The sequence below is a fragment of the Mustela putorius genome, unplaced genomic scaffold (genome assembly GCF_011764305.1).
Source record: "Mustela putorius furo isolate JIRA1106 unplaced genomic scaffold, ASM1176430v1.1 tig00003846_pilon_pilon_pilon, whole genome shotgun sequence".
NCBI classification, from domain to species: domain Eukaryota; kingdom Metazoa; phylum Chordata; class Mammalia; order Carnivora; family Mustelidae; genus Mustela; species Mustela putorius.
In genome coordinates, this window is record NW_025421999.1 from 7520149 (window position 1) to 7535077 (window position 14929).

The 14929-nt window shown below is 39.8% G+C and overlaps 1 protein-coding gene across 1 annotated transcript in view; it reads right to left on the reverse strand.

Moving 5' to 3' along the window:
- Positions 1–800: 800 nt before the first annotated feature.
- The window catches only part of ATP6V0D2 (ATPase H+ transporting V0 subunit d2), a 44373-nt gene continuing 30244 nt past the window's right edge, over positions 801–14929 (reverse strand). Inside the window, exons 3-8 of the mRNA XM_004766965.3 lie at positions 14479–14657; positions 12999–13078; positions 11510–11587; positions 4509–4685; positions 3220–3297; positions 801–1288 (exon numbers count right to left, since the gene is read on the reverse strand). Coding sequence (XP_004767022.1) covers positions 1127–1288; positions 3220–3297; positions 4509–4685; positions 11510–11587; positions 12999–13078; positions 14479–14657 — 754 coding nt within the window. The 3' untranslated portion in view covers positions 801–1126. The remainder of the gene's footprint in view (positions 1289–3219; positions 3298–4508; positions 4686–11509; positions 11588–12998; positions 13079–14478; positions 14658–14929) is intronic.

Sequence of the window (14929 nt, forward strand, 5' to 3'; positions counted from 1 at the left end):
AAAAAGGCAAAAAGTTTAACTACTAGAAATAGCGAGTAAGAAAAGTGGTTGCCAGAGGCTGGGGGATGGGGAGATATGGAGAGGTTAGAGAAGAGGACAAACTTTTAGTTATAATATGAATAAGGTTTGAGGATCTAACTGTACAACATGGTGACTATAGTTGATAACATTACTGTATAACTGAAACTTGCCAGGAGAGTGGAATTTAAATGTCCTCATGGGGAGTGCAGGGGGGCTGGGGAGGCAGCTATGTGAAGTGATGGATGTATAACTTACTTGATGGGGGGGAGTCTTTTCACCATATGTGTGTGTGTGTGTGTGTGTGTGTGTGTGTATCAATCAAAAGATTGATTTAAAAATCAATGTGATGATATGATTTTTAAATTAAATTTTAAATTAAATTGATTTTAAAATATCACATTGATACTTTAAATATCTTATAATTTTGGGGAGCCTGGGTGGCTCAGTCACTTGAGCATCCACCTCTTGGTTTCAGCTCAGGTCATGATCTCGTGTGTCATAGGACTGAGCCCTACATTGGGCTCCATGCTCACCAGGGAGTCTGCTTTAGGATTCTCTCCCTCTGCACCCCCTCCACTTGTGTGTACATGTACTTTCTCTCTCTCTTCTCAATAAAATAAAATAAAATAAAATAAAATAAAATCTTAAAAAGAAAAGAAATACAATATTTTCAGCACATATGGTCAATACTGGCCTCACACAACCCTGGATTTTTGTGGACCTAAGTGAAGGAAAAGTGAAGCAGATAGTAATTTGGGCCCACAGAGAAGCAAGGGAAAGCAAGAGTAAAACACTTTAATTAGATCTAATTGTTAATACAACTAAACAAAAATAGGGAAAGTACCATAAGGTTAATTAGAACTAATGTCTAAGGTCTGGTAAAAGAGTGAGACATAAATGTGGAAAACAATTTAAGGCTGCTGGAAAAAAAAAAAAAGAATCACTTTGTTTCTGTTGGTTTACTAGGTTCCTAGTGGATCTGCAACTCATGAAGCTGCAGTGCAAATTATTTTTGTGTAACCCGGAGAATATAACACAATTTTTAATTTCCTTGGAACCTCTTCTTAATAATTAAGATGTTCTGCATTGGAAGCTCCACACTGGCTTATAAAATTGGAATGTAACTGTTAATTTTAGTTCGATGTCTTTGTGAAATGCATTCTGCTATCCACACAATATTTCTCATTTCTTGTTCCTTCAGCTTTGTGTATGCGTAAAACACGCCATAGTGGAACTGCCTGTTGAATGCCAGCACGTTCATTTGTACCTGAGGAAGGAAAAAACAATAAAGACCATCACTTATCAGGAGTATACAACATTTACGAAATAATATTAAACTACAGCCTGGCTTGTATTTGTACAGTGCTTATTTGTATTTAAATAGGCAATGTCTGGGGGTGCTCAGTGGGTTAAGCCTCTGCCTTCAGCTTAGGTCATGATCTCAGGGTCCTGGGATCCAACCACCTCATCGGGCTCTCTGCTCAGCAGGGAGCCTGCTTCCCCCTTTCTCTCTGCCTGCTGCTCTGCCTACTTGTGATCTTTCTCTCTCTGTCAAATAAATAGTAAAATGTTAAAAATAAACAAACAAACAAAGAGGCAATGCCCAAATTGGACCAAATACCGGAAAATGGTAGCAATTCAGCAAGTTCTAAAGGGAACTTTAGTGTCACTCTACAGATAAAGATAGACAATAGTAGTTTAAAAAGTAACCTTATAAAAAATAAGTAAAATAAAGTAGGTTTATAGAATCAGTAGATAAACTCCAAATCTTCACAGCACTGCTAGCACAAAGATTCCTGGGAAAATCTAGTGTTTGTGTATGTATGTGTGGAACTTTGTAGTAAAAATATGGTGGCTTCTAGCTAGTGGGCTTGCCTCATTTAGGTAAACCATTTTCCGTAGACCAAAACTTTGAGCTTTCTTAGGATGCTTGGCAGCAATTTGACATTCGGTTAAATTTATGTTTTTGTTGTTGTTGTTGTTTTTCTGCAGAAGGTAGAACAGTAAAAGACAACTTAAAAAAAATTGTGTAGCTTTGGTGAGTGCTGTGAAGTGTGTAAACCTGGCGATTCACAGACCTGTACCCCTGGGGATAAAAATATATGTTTATAAAAAATTAAAAATTAAAAAAAGTTGTGTAACTCATGTAAAGTCTGAAATGGAACCATTCTTTTATTCCATTCCATTTTGAAAAAAGGATGAGAGGTACTGCGTCCCTCCTGCAGTTCTGAAAGCGTCAAGCTAAGTATTCAGGAAGTGGAAGTCCTTGCTTTCAGTAACAGACACTTATTTTTTCTGTGAAGGGCCACTTTCTTAACAGCCTTCTTTGAAGCGGTTGTGCAACAGTGTGAAATTTTAAAAACCTCCCTAATATATGGGATAAATTGCATTGTTTTTACTTCTTTGTATGACAAACACTAGAGAGTGGTTTGAAGATGTCTGGAGCAGGACTTAGAGGAAGAGGCCTGAACTGCTTTCTGGAGCCAGTCCTACTCTAAAATTGGGTAAAATTTCAGGATTTTCTCTCAATCAACTGAAAGGGAAGGGCCAGTGGTTTTAGAGAAACGAATAAAACACACTAGAAAAATTCTCCAGATTTGAAAGACCTTATCTGGTATCCCCATCTCCCTCAAAAAAAGCCCTCTGTTGAATAGTTAATAGCCCAGGAATTGACTATAAATGGATTAAAGACTCTTCTGTTTTTCAGGTAAAGAAAATAGTCTAGACTCTCCAGATAGAATTCTATGCAAATAATTCCTAAGTGTTATAACTGTGTTCCTAAATTGTATTATAACTGTAGACAAGTCCTTCTTAAGGGATGGATTAGGGTGAGATGCACATCACAGAGTGTACACTATGAGGAGAATCCATATATGACCATAAGAATGTCCTACTTCTGATTCTTTAGTTAATTATGGAACAGCTGCATTCTTTCCAGAGCTTTGCTATGTGTCCTGGATAAGACACACTATGTTTTTGGCTAGGACAAGTCAACAGGAAGCCATCATATGGGAACCACTGGGCCTCCAAGGCAGAGACACTAATACCCATTTGGCTGTCAAATTGTGAATGTACTTAATCAGCTGAACTGATCAACTGAAACAAGAAGTCCCACCAAAAGAAAACCCAAAGTAAGAAATATCTAAAACTGAGAGTAAAAGCACACATCAGCTAATAGCATTTCCATTTATATCCTACCTCATGCTCATAAAACACGTCTTCCAATGTCTTTCCTCCACTGCCATCACCCACAGCCTCAAACAAAGGCTTGTATACCTAAAAAACAGAGGCTATTTTTAAACAGATTCTCATTTCTTATAAATAGGTATGAAGATATTTTCTTAGCAATATAGAAATGATGTCTCTCTTCTCATCTACCCAGAAGGACTGAATGTTTTCTTGTGAGATCTTTGGCCTCCTGAAAACAATACCAAAAAAAAAAAACCCAGATAAAAGAGTATGGATGGATATCTAGCCTACTGGCTTATTCAGGCCTACAGGGCAAGAGGCAAGAGCAAGTCTACTCTGGATATACTTAAGATGAGCTAATTTCTGCATTAGGTTCTTAGGGCTGGCTGGGCACATTATAGAGGATAAATGAATGCTTGTGGTTTAACCAGAATGGGTTCATGGGTTCTTTGAAATGACAGTTGATAAAATTCACATGGAATTTCAAGTGTGGAAGGGGTGGAAACTGGGGAGAAGCTCAAAATTTAATATTATGCTAAAAAGCCTCTTGTGATGACATAAGCTACTACAAAGATTTATAAGCTACTACAAAGATTTATGCAGTTTGCTGACTTCTCTTTCCCAGAAGTCTTCAGAAACCCATAAGAAAAGGTAAGAGTGTCATCCCAGTTCTGGAAAAGTTATCCAGAGGGCATCATGTCACCGTAAGTCAGAAGGAATGGAATTAGGGGATGAGCTGAGAAGCTGCAGGCTCTTAAGAGAGCATTTGGATGTGGAGTAGGGGAACAACATAGAGCCCTCCTTTCATCCCCGATTTCTGGCCCTGATTAAAGGGAATGGTAGAAACCAGTGTGTCCATATTCTCCCTTGCATTTCAAGTAGACATCCTGTACCTGAGTGTGTCTACCCAATGGGTAAGGACTGCTGGGTCAGGCTCTTTTTTGTAAGTTCGACATGAGCTCACATATCCAGAACACTGCACCAGTCCCTTGGGGAACTTGCTCTATGAAGCACTTCAAAAGACCTGCTCAAATGACTGCTCCTTGGAGATTTAAACAAGTACTTGCTTGGCAGGAACCTCAATAAGAAAAAGAAAGAAAGAAAGAAAGAAAGAGAAAGAAAAACCCACATGGCTTGGAAATTTGAAGTACTTCTTTGGGAGAAGTTCTAGAATGACATCGCTTTCTACCTTAAGAACATAATGGCTTTAGAGAAGACATGTAAATTTAATGTGTGAACTTTTAAAAGTACAGGTAATAAAATGTGACAAATTCAGGGTGCCTGGTGTAGTTACGTACCCCATAATGCTCTGCTACTCTCCTCATCTGATCAAAGTCTTCAGCTTGAGCCAAAAGGCGCAACCCTTCAGGATAGAGCTTGCCACAGGTCGGGTAGAGGGTCTCCCGGTCGTCTTTGCTCAGTTCAGTGCCAAAGGAGTTAAGAGTGATGATAAAAGCACGCCTGTCAGCCTCAAACTGAATTTGCAAGACATAAAATCAGTGAAATCTAACCATGTACGAAATACTATAAACAGAACCCTAAGTAGACAAACTCATTTCCACAGTGATTTGCTTTTCTTTCCAGATTTTTGTCTAATTATAATACAAACATGTGTTATTAATGTTCCCTTAGCCTTTTTTTTTTTTTTAAAGATTTTACTTCTTTATTTTGAGAGAGAGAGAGAGAGAGCGCACGCTCGCCAGCATGAGCAGGGGGAATAGCAGAGGGAGAAAGAGAAGCAGAATCCCCTGCTGAGAAGGGAGCCCAAGGAGAGGCTGGATCCCAGGAACCTGGGATCGTGAACTGAGCCGAAGGCAGCTGCTTAACCCACTGAGCCACCCAGGTGCCCCAACCCTTAATGGAGTAATTTTGCTTGCCAGAGAAGGATCACACAGCGTTAATGGTCCATGACTCTTGAAACCCCACTGAACTTTACCTCCCAGGCACTCTGCAATTAGTTACTCATGGATTTCTGTCACATAGGTCACTAGAATCTCAAATGTCTCTTCCATAAAAATGGGAATAGTACCTACTTGCTGGGGTCTGTCCAGGGATAGGACAAGATAAGTGGAAGTGCCTGGCAGGGTGTCTGGACCAAAGAGTGCGTGTTGTAAATGTTAACATCTCTTTCTGGTTCCTGAGGTTAGGATTTTTTTTTTTTCTTTTTAACCTAATGAAGCTTTGTGCTACTTACCATTTGTTTGTACTTTGGTGGTTTTGGTTTTCTTCTTGAAAGTCCTAGGTTGGACATCAATCAGTCTAACTGTGTATCTCAAGATCATTTAGCCCAGGACAAGGTACCTTCCTCTCAGGCCTATCTCCTCACTTGTAAGGTGACAGGGCTGGACCTCATGCTCTCCCAGGTGGGTCACATATACTCAGGCCCTGTCTTTGTGCTGAGCACCACTGGGCACCTGAGCAACCAGCTCCATGTCAGGCCGATTTCCTCTAACCACTCAGTTTTTCTTGAAATTTCTTACTATTCCTTTCAACTCCATGTTTCTTCTGTCTCTTGGTTCTCTTCCTACCTCCTCTGACCATACCTTCTTAGTCTGTCCTTCATGGGATCCTCTCTGCCTATCATGGGAGTTTCTCATAGTGTCCTTGAGCTGAGAAATTCTCCATCTACCTGAAACACCCTGCACTTACAGTATTTTAAGATCTGGAAATTATTTTTCTCCTTACTACACTGTAAAATCTTTGAGGGAAATCATGTCACTCTTGTTTATTGTTTATTTTTTAATATCCAGTACTTGAAATATACAAAGACCACAACTATTTACTGAATCCAGTACAGTGATCTGTGATTTTACTACTTTCAAAATTCTCCAATATTCTCTATAATGTTGCTACTCAAGGTGTGTTTCTTGGATGGGTAGCTTTGATGTCACCTAGAAGCTTGTTAAACATGCAGTTTTGCTGTGGCTCTGTCGGTTAGGCGTCCCACTCTTGTTTTTGACTCAGGTCATGAGAAAAAGAAATGCAGAGTCTCAGGCAATTGTCTAGCCCTACTAAACCAGGGCTTGCATTTTAACAGGATTCTAAGGTTATTTGTATGCAAACAATAGCTGAAATAAATTGCTCTACTTTGATCAGCTTACTTTTGACGAATTAACAAATCCAGACTTGCCACAGATTTTACTGGAACTCTCTGGTTAGAACAGGTGTTTCCTATCAGGAGGGTGAGAGTTGGTTCCTTCTGATCCTTTTGACTGACCTCATGACCAAGTATAGGTGACCCACCAGCAGGAAGAGACCTCATTTAAAAGCAAAGGCAGCTTCCCCTGGACACTGAATGTAACTGTCAGGAATTTTAGGCCTTCCAGGGACAGAAGAAATGCAAGAGAGAGATTTCAAGGCAATCGGAAACCTTGAAATAAAAATTAGAGCAGGAGGACCAACAATAGAGTTAATTGCCCCACCATGCCCTTTAATGTGCTTTCTAGTTCTAAGACGTTGGAGGTTTTTGTTTTGTTTTTGACATGCACTGCTGTAGAAGATGTTAGGGTTTTCATGGGGAGCAGCAGGGTAGACTAGGCAGCACTACAGACGTGCCAAGCAGCAGAGGCTGCTGTAGAGGAGGAAGGCGCATTAAGTTAAAACATGACGCGTGGAGGAACGGTCTTGGGCAAAGCACTAGGAAAGCAGGTGAAGAAGTAGGCTGCACCGGGTACCTGGACAGGTAGTTGGGAAGAGAAAAGGCTTCACAGGCTATGCCAAGAGAGGACTTTGATTGACACAATAGGTTCTCTGAACTTGCCAACTTCATTTTCTTGTAAATACTTCTTTCTCTTTGCCTACAGTGTGTGTCCTTCCTTTCAGAAACCTCCATGTTGAAACCTTACGGGCATTGGAGGGTCCCGTCAAATGCCATTTTCTTTCTTTTTTTTTTTTTTAACAAGAAGCCCTTTTATTTCCTCCCCAATTTGATATGATTTCCTTTGAAATCCTATTATCCTTTAATTTCCTTTTTACTATAACTGCCTGATGTATCTACCTTAGTAATTTTTTCTAGTCTGGAGGTTCTGTGCGTGCGTGCATGTGTGCGTGCGTGTGTGTATTCTTAGTGAAAGGAGCTATAATCTTGAAATTGTAAAAGGGCTATCTTGTGTTTGACCATCCCTAAGCAGACAGTTTGACACAACATCTGATTATGGACTAGAGTAAATGGGTGGTATTCGATTTCACTTAAGCCCACTCTGTCATTTATGGAGGGCTGGCTTCCTGTGTGGCACAGATGATGCCAGATGTCCTATGTCCTTTCACTCTTCCTTACACGCATTCATTTTGAAACCATAACTTATTTTTTGTTATTGTTGCAAAAGTATACTGTTGACGTATTCAAAATCATTATCAGTTGCACATGATCGAGTTGGGCTTGGGCTGATCAGGACACATTCATGCCGGTTCATTATTGGAGGGCAGGAATACCTCGTGGGGGCAGTGGGTAGAGGGGCTGATGGCCGTGGAAGAGAGGGAAGAGAATGGGAATCGAACCTAGCCTTGCTAGCTCAGGAAGATGAAACACACTTATTCTAAGCTTGTTTTTCACTGTTTCGTTAAACATACAGGTTGTCAGAAAGGCAAAGACAAATAATAAAAGGCACAAAGGCAAACGTTAAACTGCAGTACACTTGTCTTGAACATAAGTCAATTTCTTTCTTTCTTTTTTTTTTTCATATGAAGTCATAATCTTGTAATTAGGTCAAATTTTTGCATGCAAGGCCAGGTTAACAGTGCTCTCTTTTACCATACTGAGTTTTCTGAAGTATCCTGTCAACTAAGATTAAATAAGGACAGACATGGAAGAATTCTGTAACTGGAAAAATTCTGTAACTGGAAGTGCGCTACTGGTGCACGAGTAAAACGGGGGCTAATTACATGATCTGATATATTTATGTAAATATGTCAATTTATTTATTTATTTTTAAAAATACATCAATTTATATAAATCTGACACTTCTCTTCTGATCATATCATTAGAGACATCATAACTGCATGCTAGTGTAACAACGCTTTTACATAAAGATAGTTAAATGTACTTTTATTTTTAACACAGCTTGAAGAAAACCTAATCTAATGTGGTAGTATCATGGGCATAGGAAAGGGATAATGGGAACACTGGGTATATAGTTTGATCAAACCCTTGCAGTGATAAAGATTCTTCTAATACTGTGCTGTCCTTTCTACATTACTGAGGATTACAGAGACATAATTCTTACCTAGTTCTGATTTTTATAGCACATGCAATATGATCTTGCTCATGAATTAGCACTTTAAAAGAAAAAAGATTTTATTTATTTGAGAGAGAGACAGAGAGAGAGCACAAGCAGGGGGCATGGCGGGAGGAAAGGGAGAAGCAGGCTTCCCACTGAGCAGGGAGCCCAACGCAGGGCTGGATCCCAGAATCCTGGGATCATGACCTGAGGGGAAGGCAGATGCTTAACTGAGTCACCCGGTGCCTCGAATTAGCACTTACTTTTATCCAAGAATTGCAAATGGTGAAGTTAATGTAGAGGTAATATAGTGGACAAACACAGAGGATCCAGACTAGGCTACCTGGGTTCAAATTCTGACATTACCACTTATCAGCTATGTGTCCTCTGGCAAGTTACTAGCCTTCTTTGCACCTCAGTTGCCAGTTCTGAGAAATAGATACTAAACTCCCATGTTGTTGTGTTGTTTTTTAGATTTTCATTGTGCTGGTTTTTTGGTTTTTTTTTTTAGATTTTTAAATTTATTCATTTGAGAGAGAGAGAGCACGAATGGGGGGAGGGTCAGAAGGAGAGGGAGAAGCAGGGTCCCTGACGAACAGGGAGCCTGATGTGAGACTTGATCCCGGGACCTGGGATCATGACCTGAGTTGAAGGCAGATGCTTAACCAGATGCCCTCATTGTGCTGCTTTGAAGTCCAAGTGAATTCAAGTATATAAAGCACCTGGGATATTATCTGGCACATAATAAATGTTAATTATTAATAGTGTCATTTTACATCTTCTGTAAGGTTATGAGTTTTGCTATAGCTCTTATTTCACATATTTTGTACGTATAAAGCACACAAGCCATTTCTAAACCACAGGAATTATGTCAGTAGAAATTACTGTGGCTTCTTATAGGGTAGCTAGCAGTTAAAAATTTATGACAAGGAGAGTGCTTCACAGGGCCAGCAGGTCACTTATGTTATGTGATCAGAATGTCTGAAAGAGACTAGCTCACTTTCTGACATTTAGTATACCATAAAAAATGTTATTTATTTATCCATGCCCACTTTCTGTGTAATATAGATAAAGGCAAAAAAGATTTCTTGGAGTCTTCCAGTGATAAATTGTTACTTCAAGGACTGCTTTTGCTTGAAGAGTTTCAACAAGGCATAGCAAAGTATCTTTAACTGTAAAATTTTAATGATTAGATGTTTTGAAGGGAACTAATTTTATCATATACAGTTTTAGAAATTAATTTAAAATATATGCAGATGAAGTTATTCAGGTTTTTTGTTTTTTCCCTTTTTTGGCCTAAAGGGCAGTTCTTATCAGGCTTTTTCTTGAAATCAGAAGTCATTGAACTATTTAATCTACCTACCAATGAAGTCACTGTGACAGGTAATCTAATGATTAAAGACCTTTTTTTTTTTTAAGATTTTATTTATTTATTTGACAAATAGAGATCACAAGTAGGCAGAGAGGCAGGCAGAGAGAGAGAGAGGAGGAGGAAGCAGGCTCCCCACAGAGCAGAGAGCCCAATGCGGGGCTCGATTCCAGGACCCTGGGATCATGATCTGAGCTGAAGGCAGAGGCTTTAACCCACTGAGCCACCCAGGTGCCCCAATTAAAGACATTCTTTAGAAAAAACTGAGTTTCACAGGGCAAAGCAAAGGGCTTTTTAAAAAGTCTACAATGGTGTCTGCCTCCCTGCTGCCCCTTATCCAAGTGAAACCAGCAGAAGAGATTTGTATGAAACACAATACAGACTATGCCGAGGATATCCCCAGATCCTTCTGATCTCTAGCCTGAATCTCTGAGATCCACACATGCAAGCAAGACGATCTCTGAGCACAGATGAAATCTGTGATGATAAAGAAGAATTAAAAAGATTATAGCATCAGTCAGAGAGGCAGGTTAGAAAGCAGTAGTGGGGGGTGCCTGGGTGGCTCAGTGGGTTAAAGCCTCTGCCTTCAGCTCAGGTCATGGTCCCAGAGTCCTGGGATGGAGCCCCATATGGGACTCTCTGCTCAGCGTGAGCCTGCTCCCCCCACCCCCGCCTGCCTCTCTGCCTACTTGTGATTTCTATCTGTCAAATAAATAAATAAATCTTTAAAAAAAAAAAGAAAGAAAGCAGTAGTGGCACCTGAAACCTAATGTAGTGAGCAGGCCATCTGTGAATCACCTAACCCGAAGAGTTTTCCTACCCAGAGCAGAACACTTGAGGATTGTTTGAGCCTCCTTTATTTTAGGATTTATATAAGGAACAAGGCCTACAGTGGACTTTGGTTCCACACTGTGAGAATTCCCAGCTTGCCCAATGTTGGAGGGGGTTGCGTTATTATTACAAGTCCTCATGGTCTACCAATTGCTCATAGTATACCCAAATTTTAACTAATTACAATCTACTTCGTTTATATTACATCAAAATGAATCATGACAAAACTACTATAAGCATCATTCTTTTCTAATTTCAAAATTAGAATTTCTATGTAGAAAACTTAGAAAATGTCACTCTTAACTGAAGGCATCAAATGATATATATGATAAAATATGTTATTTTATTTTTATTTATTTATTAAAGATTTTATTTTTTTATGTGACAGACAGAGATCACAAGTAGGCAGAGAGGCAGGCAGAGAGAGGGGGAGAAGCAGGTTCCCTGCTGAGCAGAGTCTCATGCGGTGCTCAATCCCAGAACCCTGAGATCATGACCTGAGCTGAAGGCAGAGGCTTCAACCCACTGAGCCACCCAGGTGCCCCTATTTTATTTTTAGATAAAGGAGCTTTTTTAAAAAAAAATTATTTATTATTTGAGAGAGAGACAAAGAGCATGAGAGAGAACAGGCATGGGCAGGGGGGCAGAAGGAGAGGGAGAATTAGGCTCCCTGCTGAGTGGGGAGCCCAACATGGGGCTTGACCCCAGGACCCAGGATCATGACCTGAGCCGAAGGCAGATGCTTAACTGACAGCCACAAAGGAACCCGCAGGAGCTTCTAACATAAAGGAGCTTCTAACATAAAGATATATAAGTACAATTATGTAAATGAAAAGTGTGTAAGCACATTATTTGGCATAAAGAAATTTAAGGACTTTCTTACCTCAAGAATGGGACACATGATTTCTGCTGTGACATCACCATGATTCTTACAGAATTTATAGAATGCCTCGAGGTAAGACTTAAGAAGAAGAAAGACCATAAAACAATAAATTAAGGTAATTTCCTTTGGAAATTTGTAGATCAGCTTTTCATGGCTTATTAAATACTTTAATGGAGGTTGAATTACTTGTCCCGTAGGGCGATATTTTATTAAAAATTTGATACAAACTTTCACATTGAAGCATGCTGCACAGCTTTAAAAAAGAACAAAATTGTATTTATCGTACCTTATGATTCCTTAATAAGCACTTTTTTTGCATGGTTCTTGGGTTTATTTCACACGGTTAACTTTTGGTACTCTAATAAGAGTGCCAAGCTCTTTTATGAACTCACCAAGGAGTTCTAGATTTGGTCTTGTGCTGACACTTAATCTCTCTTGGTGCCCAGGAGACATGGGCTTTGAACATGGAGGACACATTGGAAGGCAGAGTCTGGGCTAAACAATTAGACTGTTTGCATCCCAACTCAATTACTTACTAGCTAACTCACTTCTGCCAAGTAAATCTTACCTCCCCATGTCTCTGCTTTCTCCTCTGAGGACTGGGGAGAGCAGAGAGTTTTGCTGGCTAGATAAGGTGAATTAATGCCTATAATCTGCTTAGAGCAGTGCCTTCTCTTAGCTGTATCTCAAGGATGCCTTCTCTAAGTCCATACATTTCTTCACAAAAAGGAAAATTACCTGCAACACAGTGCTTTTGAAAGGACCATATGTTTTAGCATGACCAGTTATATAAATGGCATGACAGCAGACACTCCTTTAGTTACTCTGTGAGATTGTCCAAAGATGCTATGGTTGTATGAGTGAAAATAGCCAGATTTTGCTCAGCCCAAAGGACATAGAGCTACACAAATGGTAGCAACATAGTTCAGACACAGAGCTGGCCAGGTTGGCAAGGTGAAATTCAAGGAGGAAAGAGATGGATACTGTGTAACACAAGGATCACAGGTATGCTCATTGTTTTATGTTTCATTTTTCAAAATTTTTTATTTTTAAGTGATCTTTACAGCCAATACGAGCCTCAAACCTACAACCCTGAGATCAAGAGTTGCAGGCTCCACCAAATGAACCAGACAGGCACCCCTGTATGCAGGTTTTTAAAAAATGGATAAGGTTCACCTTCCTCATCTGTCTACCCACCCACATCCATCGATCCAACTGCTACCTTTTATGTCCCAGGCACACCAGGCAAGGAGCTAGGAATGAAGAGAAGAATGGGGCACATACTTCCTCTCAAAAATCTTGCTGTTTCAGGGGAAGCTGACATTTATGTCCTGAACTAGAAGACCAGGACCATAAAAACTGTATTCCAAGCCCACAAAGCTTCAAAATTGCAGAAATTGGCTAATGGGCAAAGTAACTTTTAATGAAGAACACTGGTTAAGATGTATTATATCATAAAGAAACACACAGTATTTTGGGAGACACTTACTTTGTACAGTTTGTTGCGTAGTAATTCAATATTCAGTTCATCAAGGGTATTTTCAGACATACAGTCTTGAAAGAATGGAGCTGAAAGCAGAAATTATCACACAAAATAAACTAATTGAAAGCATGATTATTAACTGTAGAAACGATTTCCTGAACATCTTACCCTGAGCTGACCAGAACACTGTGCAGGGGCAAGCCACAGACTGGATTCAGCTACCAGTAGCGATGAGAATAAGAGTCATTATTTACTGAGTATTTACTATGTGCCAACTGGTCACGGAACACTGCATCTATTTCACCTTCGGAACTAGTCACTTTATGGCTTACTTTTGGAAGCCCCCTCCTTACCCATCATCTCATAGCAGCATTTATCATTTGCAGCCTTACTGTGTGCTAAGCATTGAGTTGTACTAAAACTGTGTCGTATTTAGTTTTCAAAGCGCTTTTATACTAAGATACTAATATTTTTAAAATGGGAAAACTGAGGGAAAACTGCACTGCTCTACCTCACCAGGTTGGGACCAGGCAGAGCCTGGAGTCAAATATCCATGATTATGACTTACCCTCTTTCCACCACACTCCCTTAGCATCATACATTAAATGATGGCCATTTTTTTTTTTTTTTTTTTTTTACTTTTTAAAATTTCTGTTTTCGGGGCACCTGGATGGCTCAGGGGGTTAAAGCCTCTGCCTTCGGCTCAGTTCATGATCCCAGGGTCCTGGGCTCAAGCCCTGCATCGGGCTCTCTGCTCAGAGGGGAGCCTGCTTCCACCTCTCTCTCTGCCTGCCTCTCTGCCTACTTGTGATCTCTCTCAGTCAAATAAATAAATAAAAATCTTTAAAAAAATTTGTTTTCAACAGCAAAAATTTTGACACATGGTCAACAGTGAATTGCTATGAATCGCTACCCTCCAGTTTTCCTGACAATAACATATATAAAATGATCCTGCTAGGATTTAAAATGCTAGAAATATTATCAGTGTTAAATTATAATGAAATTAGCATTTATTTCATCATTGATTCACGTCATTTCACAGGCGCCCCAAGCATCTCGAAAAATGGCATTCCTCAACTTCCTAGAACAAAACACTGCCACAATACAGCCTTATTCAGACAGAAGTTTAAAACCAAAGGATAAGGAATTAATCATAAAAAACCGAATTAGAAAATTAATTGTTTTGAAAAATTACAAGTTCTATCACTTATTTACTATGATCTGGCACAACATACAAAGGTTTGGAGGTTGGGAGGTGAGCCCCAGCTCCTACTTAGCTACCAATGGTTCTTATGTGATTCTGGGAAGGTTACTTTTATTTGTTGTGAATGAGGGAGCTGGACTAAATTATTTCTTAATGTCCCTTCCATGCCTAGGAATCTGTACAGTATGACATCGGACTCATGGAGAAAAGGAATTGAATGTACATTTTCTGATGACTATGAAGCATGCATAAGGAGTGATATAATTGCTTACATGTTCATACCTAGTGGTGTTTCCACCAGAACAGCATTAAAGAGATCAGAAGGTGTCTCCGCAATGTTGACTGCTTCCATTTCTGTGAAACGGCCCAAAGGGTGGCACTTGGCCAGAATTTCTTTCACAGATTTTTTTTGCAATGCACCATTCATCAGTAGGATCACATTGTCTATCATGTAACTGCACCTGGTTTAGAAGAAGGCTCGTGCATTAGGAAATCAACTGTATGAGAATATGAAGCATACCAAAAGTTAATATATATATATATATATATCAGGCACATACTCTTTCATTACGGAAATATATGAGTCTTCTTTTCTTTTAAACTCTGGGGTTTAAGAGCTATGAATGGGGGACACCTGGGTGGCTCAGTTGGTTAAGCAGCTGCCTTCGGCTCAGGTCATGATCCCAGCGTCCTGGGATCGAGTCCCACATCGGGCTCCTTGCTCGGCAGGGAG